General features: G+C 41.7%; 1 protein-coding gene across 10 annotated transcripts in view; it reads left to right on the top strand.

Moving 5' to 3' along the window:
- ARMH4 (armadillo like helical domain containing 4) overlaps positions 1 to 20,971 on the top strand; it is a 230,560-nt gene that overhangs the window by 110,999 nt on the left and 98,590 nt on the right. For 7 of the 10 annotated variants that reach the window (XR_010405202.1, XR_010405201.1, XR_010405200.1 and 4 more), the window contains 3 exons: positions 12,253 to 13,687; positions 17,461 to 17,715; positions 19,630 to 19,842. Coding sequence is in view for 7 of the 10 variants with exons in the window: in XM_064571104.1 (XP_064427174.1) it covers positions 12,253 to 13,687; positions 17,461 to 17,715; positions 19,630 to 19,842 (1,903 nt within the window). In the remaining 3 variants the exon portion in view is untranslated. Of the gene's footprint in view, positions 1 to 2,240; positions 2,369 to 3,618; positions 3,873 to 12,252; positions 13,688 to 17,460; positions 17,716 to 19,629; positions 19,843 to 20,971 lie in introns of those variants that run through there. The other 3 variants (XM_054513730.2, XM_045900940.3, XM_064571105.1) reach the window with 3 other exon arrangements.

Genomic DNA, 20,971 nt, shown 5'->3' with positions numbered 1-20,971 from the left:
CCCTGGGATCATGACCTGAGCCGAAGGCAGACGCTTAACGACTGAGCCACCCAGGCGCCCTCCCAAATGTTCTTAACACACACATACAATTTCTTGCTTCACCCATAAAAGACTAAAAAACATTCATTGTGAGTGGATTTATTGATTTGACTTTTAGATACAGCTTTCCCTGATTTACAATTTGTGTGTGTGCTGGGGTGGAAGAGTGGGTCTTATTATCCCTGCCACGTACCAATAGCACCTGTTGAGATAAATTGCATGAATCAGAGTTGTTTAAAGCAATACAAACCATTTGGGAAAGGAAAAAGGATTAGTATAAATGAGTTCCAATAAGATCACTTTCACTGTATAGCTGTATGACTGTATGGAGGAAAAGGAAAGTAAGAATTCTACTATGGGAGAAAGGTAATTTTTGAGAATGGAAAACTTTGAGTGTAAGGCAAATCTGGGGAGTGGAGCTTTGTTGTTGGGACTTAGAGTATTATGGGTTTCAAGGACAACACTAGGATGTTAGAAAGGGATGCAGAGTGGGAGGCAGATAGATTTCAAAGAAACTTTGGACATTTCAAATATGTATATAAGACTAGCCTTAGGGCGCCTGGGTGGCTCAGTTGGTTGGGTGGCTGCCTTCGGCTCAGGTCATGATCCTGGAGTCCCTGGATCGAGTCCCGCATCAGGCTCCCTCCTTGGCAGGGAGTCTGCTTCTCCCTTTGACCCTCCCAACCCTCCCCCCTCTCATGTGCTCTCTCTCTCAGTCTCTCTCTCTCAAATAAATAAATAAAATCTTAAAAAAAAAAAAAAAGACTAGCCTTAGATGCCTGGGGAGCTGGAATCCCTTTCTCCTCTTGTCTTCTCCTATTCTGTTTGGTCCTCTGGTTCAACCTGATTGGTCAGGTTGTTATTTAGTAGTAGTAGTATTATTTTACATGCATTTGGGTCAAGTAGACCCAGTTTTGTGGTCTAGCTGGGAATCTTACCATACTATATAACATTGTTTTTATGAGATATGGTGTAAATTTCAAACACCTGACATAAAAATAAGATGTTGAAACACAACTTGCTCAGGCTGAGTACGGCTTATCCACCTGGTGGGTACTGAATTCAGGTAGAAGGCATGGTCACAGTATAATGTATTATATTGTATTACATTGAATATACATAAGAAAACAGATCTTATATATTCAAATCAATTCAATCACATTCCATTCAACAACTCTTTGTTGACAGCCTTCCTGGAAATACAAAGATAATCTCTTCTAAAGAGAGGTGGAATGGGTAAGGATAAGGTGAATATCTGAGATTGTGTTACGTGTGTGGGGTCAAAGGTAAACAAGACCTTCCTGGGTCTTGAAGGTGTTTACAAATTACTACAAAACAGGACTAAGACAGCTGTTATAAAGAAGGGAATTAATAAGTACAAGAGATAACGTATGTGAAAAGTGCTTTGCAAGTGTCAGGTTCTGTGGGGGTTTTCTAGAAAGGGCCTTTAGGTTCCTGACATCTCTTTTTACCCACAATGAGAGTTAATGGAAAAAGTAAACTGAATCATTGACAAACTCAAGGATGGAGGTCATGAATTCCTGGTGGCTACAGTAGCCATAAGATCTTGGGCAACTTACACAGCCTTCAGCCTCAACTTCGTTCCCTGTTAAATGGGGATTACCATTATTTCTTTCAGGGTTATTGAGTAGATTGAGTAGACACTGAATGAAGAACCTAGCATTGTTCTTGGAAGGAGTAAGGGCTCAATAAACCATACGTACTAGCTAGCACTTATTTTTAACTTCTCTGAGAAGGGAATACTTTGTTTAGGGCTACTTTACACGATCCTACTTAGGGGCGCGCCTAAACCGAACAGTTTCCACAAGGAATATCCTGCAGCTTCCGACGTGCATCCTTTGCCTTAATCGGACCAGAGAAATTCGGGCTCTTCCAGCGAAAACAGTGCCCTGGCCGTAGGCACTGAGGGAGGGCTGCCTCAGAAGCCCAGGCTTCGAAGAGGGACAGCAGGGCAGGGGGTCTCCGGCGGGGTCCCAGGAGCCGGGATCGGAGCGGGACGACCCCCCAACCCCCCGCCCCAACCCCGACTCTGCCCCGGCGCCGGAGCGGAGGCGGGGAAGTGGGCGCCGAGGGGCGTGAGGCGACGGCATCGGGTGTCAGCGCCAGCGGAGGCGGGGCGGGCACATCTTCCCGCCGCCCAATCCCCAGCTCTCGTCGTGGCCTCATGAATAAGCAACAAAGCGAAGCGCCCTCCTCCTGGCGTCCCAAACGGCTGAGGGAGCCGCCGCCGCTGCAGGGGCCGCGCCGGGGATGCCCAGCGCCGGCGCCGCCGCTCTCCTCCGCGCGCTGCTCGGCTGAAGGCGCCCAGGTGAGCACGGGCCCGGCTCCTGCCGCTCGGGCGGCCGCGCCTGCACACGGGGCTCCGGGCAGAGACGCGGCCGGGGCCCCGGGCGGCGCGGGGTCGCCCCGGGAGCGCTGCGGTCCGGGGAGCGCGGCAGCCCGGGGCTCGCCAGGCGTGCGCCCCGAGCCCCCACCGGAACGCTGCGCTCCCGCGCCGGGGGCGCGGCGGGCAGCTCGGGGCGCGCTGGGCGCGGCGCGCAGGCCTCGTAGGACTCGCCGCACTCCTCGCTCCAGCCCAGCCTCCCGGCTCCGCACCAGCGCGCGGGCCTTTGTGCTGGCGGGGCTTGCAGGGCTGGCTGCTTTTGTGTGGGCTTTTCTTTCTTCTCTCCCTCCACTCCCAATCTCACGGCTGTGGTGAAGTTCCCGAAGACTCCGCTTTGCTCCGTTCAGAGCATCGATCTTAATGTCCCCGATGCCAGTCAGTGTCCGGCCGCCGAGGAGCGAATGGGGGCTGCGGTGGCCACCGAAATGTGTTCTGCTACTTTGCAGAAAACCAACAGTTGTGTGTTTAGCGCAGAGATGGCACGGAACCTCCTTGCTCAGACCCTGACCGGTCCCCCAGGACGCGGCAGGAGGCTGCTGCTTGGAAAGGTCGCTTAATTGGAAAGAGGGCCTGAGGGCTAGACACGGAGGAGGTGACTGCAGAAGGGTTGGTAGGTGTCGCCTGGAGGTGCCCAGATATCGCACGTGCGTCCCGGTCACTGACAGACCCCGACCTTTGAGGTAACAAACATGGAAGCCCTGGCTGGTGAGCTGGCTGAAGGTAGCCGGGGTGAACACAATCTAGGACTCTCAAGAGTTCGGAGTTCTCAAAGATGAGAAATCTTTGCCTTCGCAAGCCGAGCTCGAGGATCTGCCAGGATCTTGGCACCTAATTTCAGGGCAGAGCTGATGTGGAGGAGAGGAGAGAGGATGCTTTAAAGTGTCTGCATTCTTTCTTTGGAAGTTTTAGTTAGAAACTTAAGGGGGAGCGGGAGTGGTTCACAAAACCATGCATAGAGCTCGGAAGGACTTCTATAGGAAGGAAAATGTGTGGTCAGAATTTGCATGCCTCCCTTTCTTTTTGTGTCTGTCCTTGCTCACCCTGTTGGACTCCAAGGAGTATTGTTGAAGCCACGCTAGTTTAAAGTCATTGACTGGGGGCGCCTGAGTGGCTCAGTTGGTTAGGCGACTGCCTTCGGCTCAGGTCATGATCCTGGAGTCCCGGGATCGAGTCCCGGGATCGAGTCCCGGGATCGAGTCCCGGGATCGAGTCCCGCATCGGGCTCCCTGCTCGGCAGGGAGTCTGCTTCTCCCTCTGACCCTCCCGACCCTCGCCCCTCTCATGCTCTCTCTCTGTCTCTCTCTCTCAAATAAAAAAAAAAAAAAAAAAAAACTTAAAATAAATAAATAAATAAAGTCATTGACTGATTTCTGCTCACTTGCAGGCAGAAGCCCTCTGTAGCATCTATTGAAAGAAACTCAAAACCGAGGTGAGATTTCAGAGTATCAGAGCATTGTTGCTTTTACACACAATACAGATTTAAGAGTGGTCTGACTTACTCTTATGACTAAGGTAGAGCTGTTACATTTGTCTTAATAATGAGACAAACACTTATGCAGCAGACTTGATATTGATTGTGTTTATTTGCAAAACTCCCAAGACTCACTAAGTCTAAGGTAGCTACAGCAACAGAGCCAATTAGGGAGATGTGGATTTGTCTTTGTTTTCATAGGAGGCTTCTTACCATTATATCCTGGTGTTTCTTGCTAGACTTTTCAATATCATAATTTGTTATTGCAGAAATGGTTTAAGGCAAGGATAGAATCAAAATGAGGAAGACGGGCTTACCTGCTGTAGAAAATTTCCACTCTCTCAACTAAAGGTGTACTTCAGTCTTTATATTTAGCAGATGTTTGCCTGAAAAGTTGTGTATGGAATTGCATTTTTGCTCATTGAATTTTGTTTTGTTTTGTTTTTCTCATGTAGGGAAGCTGGGTTTAATCTCTGTAGAATGAAAACTCATTAAGATGTGTGGTCAATTCTGTTTTTCCATATTGTGTTTACTGGGTGATTATAAGAAAAGTATCTGAATCAAGTTTCAGCTTGAAATGTTAGCTATTATGTTTATTCCTTGAAATGTCTACCTGGTGATTACTTTCTCTTTAAATGCCAGCTAGTACTTAGAGATCTTGTCAAGCAAATGAGGTTTGTGAACCACAAAGGACAGAAATGAAATGTCAATTTGGGTCATTGAAAAGAACTGTGTGATGGATGGAGAAGAGCTTGTTGACCAAGATGGATTAGGACAGGATTCTGCAAACATCAGGCAATTCCTCGGTCATTTTGTCCACAGGAGAAGCTGAAAAAGGAAGCTCTATGGGAATATCTAGGGGGAAAAAAAGGATGTTATGGATGGCTTAAATTGCTCACATTTCTGTAGTTTGAGGGAAATGTATGTCAGTTTCACACTAATATGTCTTAAATTGAATGATACTTAAAACTTTTTCTTCAAACTGTTTTCATGTCTATTATCACATTTTGTCTCTTTCCCACCCTTTGAAGAAAACAGAATGAGCATTGTTACCTCCACTTTACACCAAGGCAACCGAGTTTCAGTGATTTGCCCAAGGCGGAGCTGGAACTTGAAGCCAATGCTTAAATCTTCAGTTCAGCTTCTTTTCCCGGGGATAGGATGATGCACTAGGGGCTATAAGCGCAGGTATCTTCATTTGTCTACACTGCTAACTTGTGGAGAACAAAGCTCTTGGGCTCAGAGTATGTAGAACTTAGTTGTGGTCTGCAGGGATGGTAGAGCACTTTGCGGGTAGTTGCCCGTGTAACCTTCTTGACCCCAGCCTACTTACCCTCTTCCCTGTCAGCACTGATGCTGCTTTCCTCCTGGGGAATGATGCTTTTCTTTGTGGTTACTCCGTTCTCCCTCCTTCCACTGTGGCCAAACATGCTGCTAAAAGGATCATCTGTCACTCCAGTACTTAATTTATAGTGAAGAATGACGGGGGCCAGATGATCTTAGAGCCAATATATTAGGCCAGTGACAGCTGTGAGGAGCATAGTGAGTCAGACACAGGGTAGAGTAACGCTGCGAGCCACAGTTGGCTTGATAGGGTCAGAGTCTTGAGAAACTCAGCTTTAGACAAATGAAACAGCATTGGCAAGAGAACCTTAAGGATTAAAAAAAAGGAAAGGTAAGACAATGACTTGAGGATCAGGAAAAGTACAAAATGGAAAGACTATTAAGATATAAACAAAGAAGGGAAAGAGTTTCCTTTTTCCCTCATCAAGCAAAGAATCACTAATTGGTTTTTAAAATGTATGATGGTCATTGGAAGGCAAGTTGACCTGAAGCTCTGAGACTTGTCACTTGTAACTGTTGATCAATTTTTTTAAGGAAATAAACTCTGAAAACCTAAAATAGAACAGAAATGAGAATACAGGTAGTTATTACTCTTATTAAAACGGTACATTGAACGAGTAGCCAAAATTGGCCAGGTGATGAACAAAACATACAGTTAGAGATGGATAGGACATGGCATGTCATTGAAAATCTGCATATAATGGAGACTCTGAACATCCTTTTTCACGTTTGTAAATGGTTATTTATATTTGCTTCACTCCAGCAAATACGTATTGAACACCTCCTCTGTGTGCCTACCATTATTAGTAATTACATGGCAAACGAAGCTAAAACACCAATGTTTGCATGCAAAGAACATACTCTTATTTGAGATGGCAAGACTTACAGATCTGATGATTTGTGCTGTGTTGGTAGAAGGGTGGGAAGAGATTGGACCAGGTTTTTTTTGTGACAGCAGTTAGTAAACAGGATGTGACCTGAGGGCCAGGGTTTGGATACCCAGGGTAGGGAAGGAGGGAGTGTTCTGGTTACTGCAGTCTTTTTATTTATTTATTTATTTATTTATTTATTTATTTATTTATTTATTTGAGACAGAATGAGAGAGAGAGAGAGAGAGCGAGCACATGAGAGGGAGGAGGGTCAGAGGGAGAAGCAGACTCCCTGCCGAGCAGGGAGCCCAATGTGGGACTCGATGCAGGGACTCCAGGATCATGACCTGAGCCGAAGGCAGTCGCTTAACCAACTAAGCCACCCAGGCGCCCCTGGCTACTGCAGTCTTAAGAGTGAAACTTGGGAGCCTGAAATGAGTATGTCACGTAAGGGCAATCTACTCAGCTGGTGATGGTCTGTACAGGGCACTAGTGGAGCGGGGTTACATTATAGATACGGACCTCGGCAGTTGGAAATTTGGTGACATTCAGTGATGTGTTTGGCAAAGGGAGGGAACTTGAAGTCTGACAGAATTCACAAGTTCAAAAACAGACATGATCACATAGGCAAGTTAATTGTTCTCTATAAACTTATAGCTTTCTCTAAAAAAAAAATAATGGAGATTATGGAAGTGCCTATCTCATTAGGTGGTTGTTAGGATTCAATAAGGTAGTTTACATAAGACACTCCACACCTGGCCCATGGCGTCCTCCAAATGGTAGCCATTTTTGATTGGTTATTGTCATTTTTATTCTTGAGAATAAACTGTCTGGATTGTATAAAACGGACTGGAGAGGAGAGAGTCTGAACAGGATCATCATTTGGGAGGCCATTAAAATAATAACCATCAGTAAAGTGATGAATATCAAGAGATATTATGAGGTGAGGGATCCACAGAGGTTGTGAATCTAGAATGTAGAGAAGAGTTCAGGCTGATACCAAAGTTTAGGTGAAGAAGATGGTGTGTCTGAGGTGGCACCCAAGTATCTTCCAGGAGACAGTGAAAACCTAAGATTAGGCAGCTTTCTTCCCCAAACCCTATGCCTGCTATTTATGGTATTTGTGTTTATCCTAAGAAGAGGAAAATATCAGGCAGTTTGTCCCTAGCTTTTTGGCATACTCTATAGGCCTCCTGTGTCTTTAGGGCAATGCTCATGTTCCTTCTATATTATAAATGGAATTAATTTCCTTTGAAAAAAGTAGCTTTGTCACTGATGAGAATGTTTTCCCAGCTGGTTCCCCTTGTGTCTACATTTTGGTAACACATTGAGCAATAGTGTACATTTTAGTTGGAAAAAATGTTGACCAAGTGTTTAAAAAACCCTGATTATTAAATCTAACAAGATGACTAAGTCTGTATTTTTTTATGTTTTATGTTGTCTTTCATTTGTCTTTGTAACTTGAATATGCCTAGACTTGACAAGGAAACAGATTCTGGACTGTATCTATTTAAGATTGTCAAAGATAATGGGTGACTGGACAGCTTATCTGCCCACTGGTGGCAGAAATGCAGTACATTGTTCAGAGGCCCTCGGAGCCTGGGATACCTTGATAGCAAGTGATAGACGAAGTGCTGCTGACTTGCTCTAAAAGGGATGCTTTTTAAGTTAGTGTAGCAATTTGGTTAGAGTTTATTTACCTGAATTAATTTGCACTGATGGATAATAGTGGAAAGAAAGCAGCACTGCCATGGTGTGAAAGAAAAGTTAGAGAAACATTCTTTCGTTTGTTCAATATTCTTATGATTGAGTTAATTTAAGATAATTAAGACACACAGTACTAATTAGCAATGAAATTTCCCCACCTCCCCTTCCCCTACAAAGCAGGCTATAGACACTCCTCTGTTTGTTCAGCCAATATTTACTGGGCATTTCCTTTGTGCCAGGCTCTTTGCCAGGGAGGGGATACAATGTTGAGGGGAAAAAAAGAAAAAGGCGTATAGCCTTCAGAATATGCTTGCAGATGATTCTTTAGTTTTAGACATATGGCTGTTAAATTGACGACGGTCAGCCTTTTCTTATTTATTCTCTAATGTCATGTAGCTCTCACTGGGGACCACCAAACTCATGGGAGTGGCTGTGTGAACTTGTGCTGTGCTTTGAAAGATGGAGAAAGAACTAGAACTTGAAGGTCATTTGCCAGTTTATCTGAGTTGCAGACATGCTACTTGCTGTCTCTTATAGGCTGTCTTTTCTGCTTCTTTTAAAGTGCAGGCATAGCTTGCAATAGTGGGGAGAAGGAACATATGGCCGCAATACACAGACATAGAATAGGCTCGCAGTTCACCCCCATTTTTTCTGTAGTTGGATTTAGGAAGCAGGTGGCTGACACTTAATTACAGAAGGAAAGTCTTTTAGAGCAATGGCAGAATTCCCTTCACACAAAAATTCTAAAACTCAAGATCTAGCTGAAAATAAAACCTGGAAGGAAAATTCTGTTTGGGAAAAGCAGTTGAGGTTATATTAAATCTGTATGGTTTGCTTCCCCCACTCTGATTTGTTTATAAGATTCTCCTCTCAGTCCACATGACTCCAGAACATGTAAAGAAGATGTGAAACATCCATTCATTTGAGTGCTTTGCCTACTTGATGGCGCCATTGTTGGAATACGAAAACGTTTGTATTTTAATTTTATGACCTGTAGATAAAATATGAAAATGGAATCATGGAGGTAGAAAGGATTTACAATGCTTTTTTGTTTAACTCCTCATTTTGTCGAAGGAAAGACTGAGGCCAGTTGCACAGTATCCCATAGCAAGTTTTTTTTTTTTTTTTTTTTTTTTTAAGATTTTATTTATTTGAGAGAGAGAGAATGAGAGACAGAGAGCATGAGAGAAAGGAGGGTCAGAGGGAGAAGCAGACTCCTCGCTGAGCAGGGAGCCCGATGTGGGACTCGATCCCGGGACTCCAGGATCATGACCTGAGCCGAAGGCAGTCGCTTAACCAACTGAGCCACCCAGGCACCCCTCCCATAGCAAGTTTTAACAACAATAAAGCTAGGATTCAGGAATTGTTTTTCTGATTCCAGTCCATGTCCCTCTAAATTCTATTGTTATTCACGATGGCCTGTTTTTTTCAGGTTTTTATCCAGAAGCATGGGATCATGTAGACCAAGGTTTTAGGCCACACCCTACATTGTCTGGGATGTTTAGTAAGATTTCACTGAATGGGAAAAATATTTATTCAGGAAAGAATAGATCAAAGGGTTCTATAGCTTTTACATATGTTTGACTATATACACTGTCATAGTTCAACTTGTCCGTACAACGATGTGGTTTCATCAGCCGTGAACGTTTACAGCCCTTCCGTGTTTTTGTTCTGAGGAGTGCAATTAGAAGCAGCAAGCCAAATACTCTTACCAAACCTGTTACCTGGCTATGAAGTGGGATTCTTTATGGATCATTTAAAGTATGGTGATAACTAATGTTCAGAATGTGGACATACCTTGGCACATGCTATTCCCTCTTCTTCAAATATCTTTCCCATATTCTCTCCTTTTAAAACAATGCTAGCTGCTGGTATGTAATTTAATATTTAAATAAAATTGTTACAGACTCTCCTCCCACATGTGGGAAAACTTATCATCCCTCTCACTATCTCTGAGGAATCTTAGTGGGGTGTGGTGGCTTTTTTCTAGTCACCTCTGGCTTCAGTTTTCTTCTGCTGCTAAATTTATGATCCCTGATATGTGCTGTTCCTTTTCTGCACATTGTCTTATTCCTATATTCTCCCAAAGTACTGTGGATTCAAAATTTCTGTGTAACAAATCATCCCTAACTTGGTGGCAATAAATGCTTATTATTTCATACCATTTCTGTGCATTAGGAATTTGGGAGCAGCCAGCTTACTAGGTGGTTCTGGCTCAAGGTCTCTCAAGAAGTTGCAGTCATGATGTCAGCTGAAGGAAGCTACAGTCATCTGAAGGTTTGACTGGGGCTGGAGGATGCCTTCCAAGATGACTCATTCATGTGGTGCTGGTAGTTTGGCAGGAGGCCTCAGCTCCAAAACCAGGGGATTCCTCTTTCCTTGTGTAGAAAAATTCAGCCTTCTTTTTCTCTTCAGCTGCCTAGATCATGCTCTAAGGACTTGACCTTTTCTTGGTCACGAAAAGACCTAGAAATGAAACAGGGAAGCTTTGAACTTCTTAAGGGGAGAAGGCCCTATGAAAACATAAACTTTTATATTTTATGTGTGCACATTACATGCTTAACCCAAGTAGCTTAATGATCAGACATGAAAGAAGGAAAAAATAATAACTTTTATAAAGCTTAAGTTTTTATTTTAGAATTTTCACTCCTAGGTTTAACTTTCTAGAACATCTATAGCATCTGAGAAATTTCTGATGATGGGAGAAGAAAGCGCCCAAACAGCAAAGTAGATAAAACAAGAACTAAAACTCCTAAGTTTGGGGGGAAAATTAGTAGTTTTGATATAGTTTTAGTTTTAACAAGAGTTTTTTTTTTTTAAATGCAATAAATCTCAATTTTATAATAGTATGTATTCAGTAAAGATTGCTAATTTAAAATGTGTTTTGGTTCTCTTAAATAGTTTTTTTTCCCCCTAAAAACACATTTACTTGCCCTCTTTTACCTTTTCTACTCCTTAAATTTTGAAACATCAAAGGTTTGCCTATAATTTTTATAGTTGTCGCAGAGAAAAAAAATAATTTAAGTGTTTTAAAAAAATTTTTTAAAAATACTTTATTTTTTTAAATAGGGCATAATTTTTAAATATGCCCATAAAAAAAGGGCATAACGACAGGCAGGGCCGGCAAGCCAGAGGGCCGGTTTGGCTGCGTGGCTACACGGGAGTGTGCGGTAGCCGAGGGCCGTGTCCCCGTAAAGCTGAGAGCTTTTTTTTTTTTTTTTTTTTGTGCAATACACTTTTATTTTCCTTTTACCTTTGCAGTCATCTTTGAGTAATCGTAGTGTAAACAATAGAATGGAATGAAATTACATTAAATTGTATGCAAATGGCTCTAGAACACCTTAACAATTCTGACAAGGCAATTATAAATAACTTTTTCTTTCCTTAGTAATATGTATTTGCTTTTTAAAGTACATTAAAGAGTTGTCATATCTAGGGTTAGCTAGGAAAGATAAATGGTACCATCCTGGGAGCCCACCTCCCTGAAAGTTTAGACTCCAGTTTTGAAAATCCTAAGGTTTACTATTGCGTAATATATAGTCAGAGGGCTACTTGGGTTGAAAGTATTTATTCTTGAAATTTAGCAGCATTTTACCTTTTTAGCCATTGCACAAAACCCTATTTTTCACTCCATCTGGGTGAATTTCAAGTAAAACTCAGATTCTGGTAGCTTCAAGTTTATCAACTTCGGAACAACAAATCCTATCACTTAAGGAGAAGTCAAATCAGAGAGGAGTACATAATGAGCAGTCTAATAGAATGGCAACATTTTATATAGCATTCTATACGTTCCAATGAAGCAACATAGGCTCCACATCCAACATGGGGCTCAAACTCACAACCCCAAGATCAAGAGTCACATGCTCTACTGACTGAGCCAGCCAGGTGCCCCTAAAGATAAATTTTAATTGAAAATCATTTATATACCTAAAGAAACCTCTTGAATATAACTGGTATTCAGTATTTTATGATGATATTTAATAAGTTTTAAACCATACTTGAAACTTTCTCTGAATGTAGTATAAGTAAATGTGAGATTTACTTTCTATGTCTTGGATACGTAGCTCTTTCTGTAGTCATTTGACTACATGATTAATAGCAGAATTGGGGGAGAATATTGCAAATGTGACTTCAAGGGTAATTTTTTCAAATAGGTATTTAAGAAACAATGAACTTAGTCCTTGAACTATGTGTACCTCTTCTAGAGAGCTTCAAGTTAAATCAGCTGCAAAATTCAGCAGGGAAAAATGAACTGGGTTATCCATGTCCCAAAGGTGCCAAAGAAATAGAACAGCCGTCTCTTCCATACCGTCTCTGAGTGTGAAGTCAAGACTATTTTACTTAGGGTTTAATTTAAAGGGGCTTATTTACAAAATATACAGTTATATGACAGCTTGATATGCTTTATTTTTCTGCAGGACTCAATTACTGGAATTGTCAACTTTGCTGATTTATGTGCACATTTCTCTTCCACTATGAGCAGACCAATTGCACTGCACATTTGTCTGGCATTCTGTAGCCTTGTACTTGTCAACTTTGCCACACAATGTGTGGCCTTCCCCAAAATGGAAAGAAGGGAGATAGCACATGTTCATGCAGAAACAGGGCAGCCTGAGAGGATGAACACAGATGACCTAGAAAATAACTCTATGACTTCAAAGTGCACTCCCCAGTTGGTGGTCTCTGAAGATCCAGTGATGGTGTTAGCAGGACCATCAGCAACGTCATTAAATAAAGTATTTCCTACTAGCAAAGAAGCCCATCCAGTAGGAGCTGGACTCATGCAGCCTAACAGCCCCAGCATTTACACAGCTACTGAGACAGTGGTCCCTGCCGAGGAGGAAATGTTTGTTTCCAGCCAGCCAGAGAGGGTGTCTCCTGAAAGCCGACTTTCCAAGGCCATGCTAACCAATCCTATCCCTGCAACTGCATCTCTGAGTGTCGATGAGAAGGAGGAACGCTTGGGTAGTACCATCATTCAGCCCATCGTAGAAGGGACCACAGAGGCAACACAGGGTTTTCTGAGCTATGTGGATGATCAGTTGTTTGCAACTGAAAGTCAGGAAAGAATTAGTCTGGGACATTTACCTTCATCTGATATGAATACTAAAGGAATGCTAACCACCAATCCCAGGACTGAGAAATTTGAAGCAGACACAGAACACAGGGCAGCTTTTTTCCCCGGTGCTGAGCCCGTAGTGGGCACGGAGCCTGGAAGCCCCATGCCCGAGAGGGAGAAGCCTTCGCAGATGACAGCTGATCATACCCAGACTGCTGACATCAAGCACTGGCTCACAACCTCTGAGTACACCCTGAGTGTTGAGCCAGAAACTGACAGGCTGCTGGGAGCCCCAGGAGTCCCAGTGAGTGTCAGCACAGCTGTTCCAGCTGCCTCTGTCGGCAGTGATGAGTGGGATGGCACCAAGTTAGAGAGTGTAAGCCAGATAAAGACCCCAAAGCTTGGAGACAACAGAGAGACTCAGGTGGGAACGGAAATGTCTCAGACAGCCCAAGAAACCGGTAATGACCCTATGGAAGGTATGGAAGAGGGCAAACCTATGACTGAGGCTGCAGAGGTGGTTCTGGGGCTCCTGGAAGGGGAAACACCCATGCAGACAGCCCTGCTAATGGCACATGGGGAGGCGCCTTCATCTGCCTTCGCCGATCAAAGTTCCTTTACTCCCACAAGTCCTATGGAAGATAGGAAAGTCTCTGTTGTAAGCCTCTTCCAAGATACCCCAGACTTCATGGAATCCACTAGGGAAAATGATGCAATGGTTTTCTTAGAGACCACTGTTTCCATCTCAGAATATGAATCTGAGGCTCATCAACCATTGGGAAATACATTGAAAGGTAAAAGAAAGAAAAACAAGCTTTGTTTAATTTGGAATGTTTCAATCTGATTTTATTATTATTTTTTTAAATTGAGATGTAATTGACATAGAGCATGGTATTAGTTTTAGGTCTTGTTTTATGTTTTTTTTTTTAAGTGATAATTTAGAAATAAGTTATCTAAGTTTTAATGAAAAGCAAAAGTAAACAAAGAAAAATATATTTTGTATAAAAATTACACCCAAATATAACCTCTGCATACAGGCCATGGTATTCAACTGGGAACAGTTTGTCCCCACCCCCATCATTTGGCAGTATTGGAGACATTTTTGGTTGTTATAACAGAGGGGTGCCCCTGGCATCTAGTGGGTAGGGGCCAAAGAGGCTGCTAAATATCCTAAAATCCCCATCCACAAAGATTTTTCTGAGCCAAATGTCAATAGTGCTGAGAAAACCTGATACAGACTGATAGCTTTCAAGCATGTTATTATGAAAATGTATAACTATTCAGGAAAATGTTAAAGAATTAGCTATATATTTAAGTGGTATAATAAACAGTATAGGATACTTATTTACACATTGTTGTAAAAAATACTTACATCCCTGATATTTCTTACCAAAAAGCTTTACGTAAATATTTATCTTATAGCATTAGCCATATGAGTTCTTTGACTTTGTTTTCCCAAAAAGGTATTCATCTAGAAATTAGAAAAAACCCCAGTACTGATAAATCCTCTCTGCTGGCTTGATTTAACACTACTTCCTCTTGGTCTTTATATCTGTGAATTTTATGAGCTGACGAGCCTAGTATTTGTTGCTGATGGATAATGTTTTTCTTTTGGTATGTGTAGTTGGTCAGATAACAGCGTGAGGGAAGGATAGACTTAGTGTAATGTGCATATGCTTACTCCAAATTGTTTTGGAATATGTACATCTTGTTACTTCAGCTAAGTAGCCTAATTAATGGAAATATCAAATTAGTAATGTGTTTTATAAAGTGTTGAGATTGAATTAAAATGATAAGATTGAATTTACATGTCCTATTCATTTTTTAAATTTTTTTTATTTTTTAAAGATTTTATTTATTTATTTGACAGAGAGAGACACAGTGAGAGAGGGAACACAAGCAGGGGGAGTGGGAGAGGGAGAAGCAGGCTTCCCGCAGAGCAGGGAGCCCGATGTGGGGCTCGATCCCAGGACCCTGGGATCATGACCTGAGCCGAAGGCAGACGCCCAACGACTGAGCCACCCAGACGCCCCTCCTATTCATTTTTCAAAGACTGAAAGACCTAGCATGCTATAAATTTTCATAGAAGTTTGAGAAATTGGGATGCCTGGGGGGCTCAGTCGATTAAGCGTCTGCCTTCAGCTCAGGTCTGGGATCGAGTCCTGCATCGGGCTCCTTGCTCGGCAGGGAGCCTGCTTCTCCCTCTGCCTGCTGTTCGTCCTGCTTGTGCTCTCTTTCTGTCTCTCTGACAAATAAGTAAATAAAGTCTTAAAAAAAAAAGAAGAAGCTTCAAGAAATTGTTTTGTATGTTGGTTTTTAAAATTTCATTAAGAGAGTTGGGTCTCCATGACCATGAAGATATTGGGTATGACTGTACAAGAAGTTTACTTTGATTTTCCATAGCATTTTAAGATATTCCTGGAGCATTAAGTCATATAGTTCCAGATTATTCATCGTGTAATTGAATCTGTGATTCTTATGTATTAGAATTGCATTAGCTTATATTAATACAGCCTGAAAGGTAAAATGAATTTGGTGATTGTCTGATTATTATTTTGATTATTGAATATACTCCTTACTTAGTCATAATTGCTTCACTTAACTATAGTCTCTCTTTTTTTAAGTTTATTTTTTTAGTAATCTCTACACCCAATGTGGGGCTTGAACTCACGAACCATAAGATCAAGAGTCACATGCTCTTCTGACTGAGCCAGCCAGGTGCCCCTCCACTACAGTCTCTTAATAGGCAACTTCTTTTTATTCCCAGCACATAGCACAATATCTGGCACATAGTAGGTGCTCCATAAATACCAAGTCAGTGGATGCGTAAATGAAGATAGAGAACCATTCAGACTGAAATTATCCAATTTGACTGCCTGCAATGTTCAAATTAATCAAAAAGTTTCTAAATGTTCTTTGTAGAGAGAGGAACAGTTAAATAATTCCTTTCACTTTAATTTTTTTGTTGTTCAAGCTAAAAAGAATATGAAAAACTGAGATTATTGACAACAGTAGCTAGAGAATAACCAAAAAGCTTTTTACCTGTTTTCTGGCGATTGTAAGTCTTTTTCAGAAATAAACAACTGGGGCTCCTGGGTGGCTCAGTCATTAAGTGTCTGCCTTCGGCTCAGGTCGTGGTCCCAGGGTCCTGGGATCGAGTCCCACATTGGGCTCCCTGCTCGACGGGAAGCCTGCTTCTCCCTCTCCCACTCCCCCTGCTTGTGTTCCCTCTCTCGCTGTGTCTCTCTGTGTCAAATAAATAAAATCTTTAAAAAATTAAAAAAAAAAAAGAAGTAAACACTCAAATGCCAATCATTTAAGGGCCTAGGAACTACTTAGGACATTATCTTCTTTAGGATATGCAATGATTTCTTTGTGTTTTTGGTTATTATGAACAGATGAGTAACCTGAGATTATCATCAGTTCTCAGATTCAGCTTATTCTTTCACAGGTTCAGTTGAAGGTCAGGTTTTAAAAGTTATCTATAATAATTATCATATTATTATTTTTTCTTTACAGGAAGTAGGGAGAATGAGAAATGGGAAGAAATTTTGAATGATAATTTTAAAATTTCCAGCACTGTTTCTAGTTCTTAGTCTTTTTTTCTCTGATAGCAGTCACCACTCAAAGTTGATATTTGTTGAATACTTATATAATACCGGGGTATGTGCTAAGTGTTTTACATGTGTTGTCTATTTTATTTATTTATTTATTTATTTATTTATTTATTTATTTATTTATTTATTTATTTGAGAGAGAGAGAGTGCACACGCGAGAGCTCGCGCTGGGGTGGAGGGGCAGAGGGAGAGGGAGAGAATCTCAAGCAGATTCTGAGCTGACTGCTGATCACAGAGCCCGGGGAGCAGGGAGGGGCTCTATCTCAGGACCCTGAGATCATGACCTGAGCTGAAACCAAGGGTCTGAAGCTCAACCGACTGAACCACCCAAGGGCCCCTAAAGTCTGCATTCTTGACACTGATATATGGCTTCCGTGGAATGATATTAATACCTACCTCCCCTTAGTACACATTGGAAGATAAAATAATGTCCACCATATACTTAGTAGTGGGTGTATATAGCATATAATAGAATTATATGTGTGTATAGCATATAATAGAAGTTCAGAAACATTAGTTACTGTAATAATTACTCCTTTATTCAAAATGCTGGCTTTCCTTTCCCCTTTAGAAATGCAAATGTGAAAATTAATATATATAAATGCTGAGAATTTTTGAATGTAACTTAGAACTGTATAATTTGTTTCTTAACAAACTGGTTATGTTAATATTTATAAGAGGGAGCTCAACTGTTGATCTTTCTATTTTGTTTTAGATTTTATGTTTTACATATTAACTTCTTTATCTTGGTCTTAGATTGATTCATCGCTCCTGAAAGCAGCAACACTGAAAACATTTATTTGCTGGCATTTTGTGTCTGAGCGATGCGTTCGCTTTCCCATACTCTGAAATAGCTGTCTTCTTTTTTTTTCCAATTTATTAATTATAGAGTGACATTTTAAGGCATAGGGAATTTGTCTATTTTAAAATGTTGTATCCCCCCTTTTAAGACATCATCACTCAAGAGATGACAACAGCTGTTCAAGAAGCAGAAGCCACTTTATCATTGGTGACACAAGAGCAGCAGGTTTCTAGCCTCGAGGTTACTGGAGAAAATTGTAAGACTGAGGAAGGAAAAGAGCCCCCCTCCACCACATCTGGTGTTCCTGCTGTTACTCAGCTGTCCAGGAGGTGGGAGCCTCTGCCCACTACAGTTTCAACTACAGCCGTGCCTCTCTCTTTTGAAGTTACTTCTGCTCTGGAAGGTTTGTAAAGCAGGGGGGTGGGGGGCGAAGGGAGGGAACTTGGACTCAGAATTTTGGGGGTGGATCTTTTCTGAGTTATAAGCAATAGAATGAGTGTGGAACCTGGCTCTGTCCCCAGGGTATACACACACATCTCACCTGGAGAGTGAACCAGAAAGGTGGGTGAACTCTGTTGTTTGGAGGGATGTGACAAAGCCTAACAGGATGAGGGGTTAGTTCCCAAGTAAAACCTGGTGGCTCATCGCTGGGGCCTGGGAAGGCCAGACCTCCTGAGAACTCTCTCCTTGTTTGACAGCTCTGGCTGCTAGGAGCCAGGGGGTGAAGTGAAAACAGTGAGGACCTCGGTTCAGATCCCAGCTTTGGCCCTCACTAGTATTGTGGCCTCAAGCAAGTCTCCTCACGTGTCCACGCTTGGTTTGTGCATCTCTAAATAATGCCTACCTGTCTTACAGGTTATTTTAAGGATTCGAAAGAATGGCTACCAAGTGCTTTCTATATAGGAGGCCCTCAAATGCTCTGATACCTTAAGGAGAGCAAAGTTTTTAAAAATCTTGGTGATCATCAGAATCACCTGGAAATTACAAAAATTATTATTATTTAATTATTGTTTTTGGACCTCATGTCTCTATAGCATTATTGGTCTAAGTAAAGACTTTTACTTATTAACTGAGTTATTTTTAACAAAGTAATAAGTATCTCCTAATCCTGCCCCTCCAAAAGGGCCTGGTCAGTAACCTACATGGAACCCCATCACCCTCCCCACTTCACCCTCGTCCTCTTCTGATGTTAACTGTCATCTTGATTCTTGTGTTCCTCATTTCCTTCGTTTCCTGCTATCTTAGTTTTATAGTGTCTGTATTTATGCCTAAAATTATGCATTTAAAATATATTTTAGTAGTTTTTAACTTTATAAAAACAGTATTGTGCTGCAGATAGTCTTTTTGGGACTTGTTTGTTTTACTTAATAGTCTATGGCTAAGATTCGCTTACTGTGAATCTTTTGTTTTGACTGTTTATAATATTCCAGTCTGAAAATAGATCACAGTTTATGCATCTCATCTTCATCCAGTCTCTCCTAGCAGTTTGCATTTGGGTCATTTCCAGGTTTGGCTATTGTGAACATTGCTTGCTGCCATGCATACTCTTGTATATTTTCCATTGGACACGTGCAGGAGTTTCTCTTGGTTAATACACCTAGAGCTGGGTTCTAGGTATGAATGTTTGACTGTAAGGGGCAATGCCTCACTATTTTCCAAAGTGGTTGCACCAATGTATATTCCTAGCAGCAATGTATGTGAGAGTCTGTGGATCCATATCCTAGGAGCTTTAAAAAATAGTTTTTCCAGCTTCACCACAAAGGAGATTCTGATTCAGTAAGTTGGGATAGGTGGAAGGAGATGGACTTCTAAAAAATTACCTCAGAGATTCTGATGATCTACCAGACGTGAAAAATAATACTATTCTAGAGTTTTTTATATTTGGGAAAACCTGGGGCTAAATCTGGCTGCGTTGAAATTGAGCATATTCTAGACACAGATACCCTTGCCCTTTGACTTGATTTTTAGAAGTAGTCTTTGGCATATATTTTAATACTTTTTTGTTACATTTTCTGTCTTTGGCAGTAAATCATATAAAATTGTGCAAAATCCGTAATATTGTCAGTAGAATAAATGGGAAATCAAAATTTAAAAAGAAAGTTCTGATTTGAGACAATACATCTTCCCAGATGATAAAGTGCCTTGCATAACTGGATTGATGCACTGTGGGGAGGGGGGAGCTGGTCTAAAGTGCCAAACTTAGTGTATATAAGATACTGGTTTCATTGATCATTTCTTGCTTAAAAAGCAGAAAGATATGTATACATTTCCCCTAATGATCATCTTTGGGTCAAGTGCTATTTCTTGTGTTTGACAGACCTAATAGACACTGTCACGGGGCCAAACGAGGAATTGTTCACACCAGTTTGGGGCTCTCCAGTGACTCCCCCTGGAATAATGGAGGAAGCAGCCAGCCTTTTCCCAGAGCTTCCTGATTCTGAGGCGTCCTCGGAGAGAAGAACCGTTGTCCCATCCATTAGCCATGTTAATACAGCTGCCTCATATGGCCTGGACCAACTTGAATCTGAAGGTACCCATGCTTTGAAGGGGTCTTTTCTAGGACTGATTGACAGAGTCACTGAGCAAATGTTTTTGAGAAAAGACTAAGGAGAAATGTATTCCATCTGCAGTGTAGATCAGGGGTCAGTAAACTATGGCCTGGCCAAATCTGGTCTGCCATCTATTTTGTATGACCTGCAAGTTAAGAAATGATCTTTACATTTTCAAATGATTGAAAAAAAAAATTAGAAGAAGCATAATATTTTGTGACATGTAAAAGTTAAATAAAATTCAAATTTCAGTGTTCCTAAGTAAAGCTGTCTTGGGACCCAGCTGCACGTGCTCATTTACATCTTGTCTGTGGCTACTTTTGTGCCAGATCAGCAGAGTTGAGTAGTTGTGACAGAGACTGCACACAAAGCCTAAAACATTTACGATATGGCCCTTTACTGAAAGCCTAAAACATTTACGATATGGCCTGTTGACCTCTGGTCTAGATCAGTAGTTCTTATCTACAGGTGAACATTAGGATCACTTTGGGGAGCTTTCAAAAAATTCTGATGCCTGATTCCCCCTGGATTTTCTTAGGTGGAAGTTTTAATGTGGATTGTGTTTTCACAGCACTGCTCTGGTTGTTAGTGCTGGGTTTTTTTTGTTTTTTGGGTTTTTTTTCTTTATGAACATTTCCAGGTTAGAATGTTGGACTGTTTTGAGAGGAGCAGTCTCTTCACCTGCTACAACTGAGAAATGCATGCCAAATTATACTTTCCAAGACATTGGCTGTGAGCATGAAAAAGATGCCTGGAGCCCAGCCGCACATCCACAAACGAGAAGACTGGAAATGTGATGAAAGGTCATTTAATTAATCAGCATTTTGGCAGGTGAACGGCTTCTGGCCGGAGGTGCAGAATGTCCAGAGATTTGTAATGCCGAGTTTCTAAAACTAATCTAGAGGGCAGGTAAGCTTTTGGGCACTAAATTAGTCATGGGCTTGATGCAGTAAAGACACAGGATGTGGTATTATTTGATATTTCGTCTCCTGTAGAGCAGGGAAGGTGGTTCAGCCAGGTTTGCCACAGACTCTATCCCAGGCTCTCCGGGTAACACTGGCAGTTTTCTGGCAGAGAAACATGACATTTTAGGAGTATTCTGGAGAACGC

The sequence above is a fragment of the Mirounga angustirostris genome, unplaced genomic scaffold, assembly GCF_029215605.1.
Source record: "Mirounga angustirostris isolate CCGP_5_RB_7025 unplaced genomic scaffold, mMirAng1.0.hap1 SCAF_9, whole genome shotgun sequence".
NCBI classification, from domain to species: Eukaryota; Metazoa; Chordata; class Mammalia; order Carnivora; family Phocidae; genus Mirounga; species Mirounga angustirostris.
Note: the sequence above shows the minus strand (reverse complement) of the source record. Positions and strands in the feature narration are given on the sequence as shown.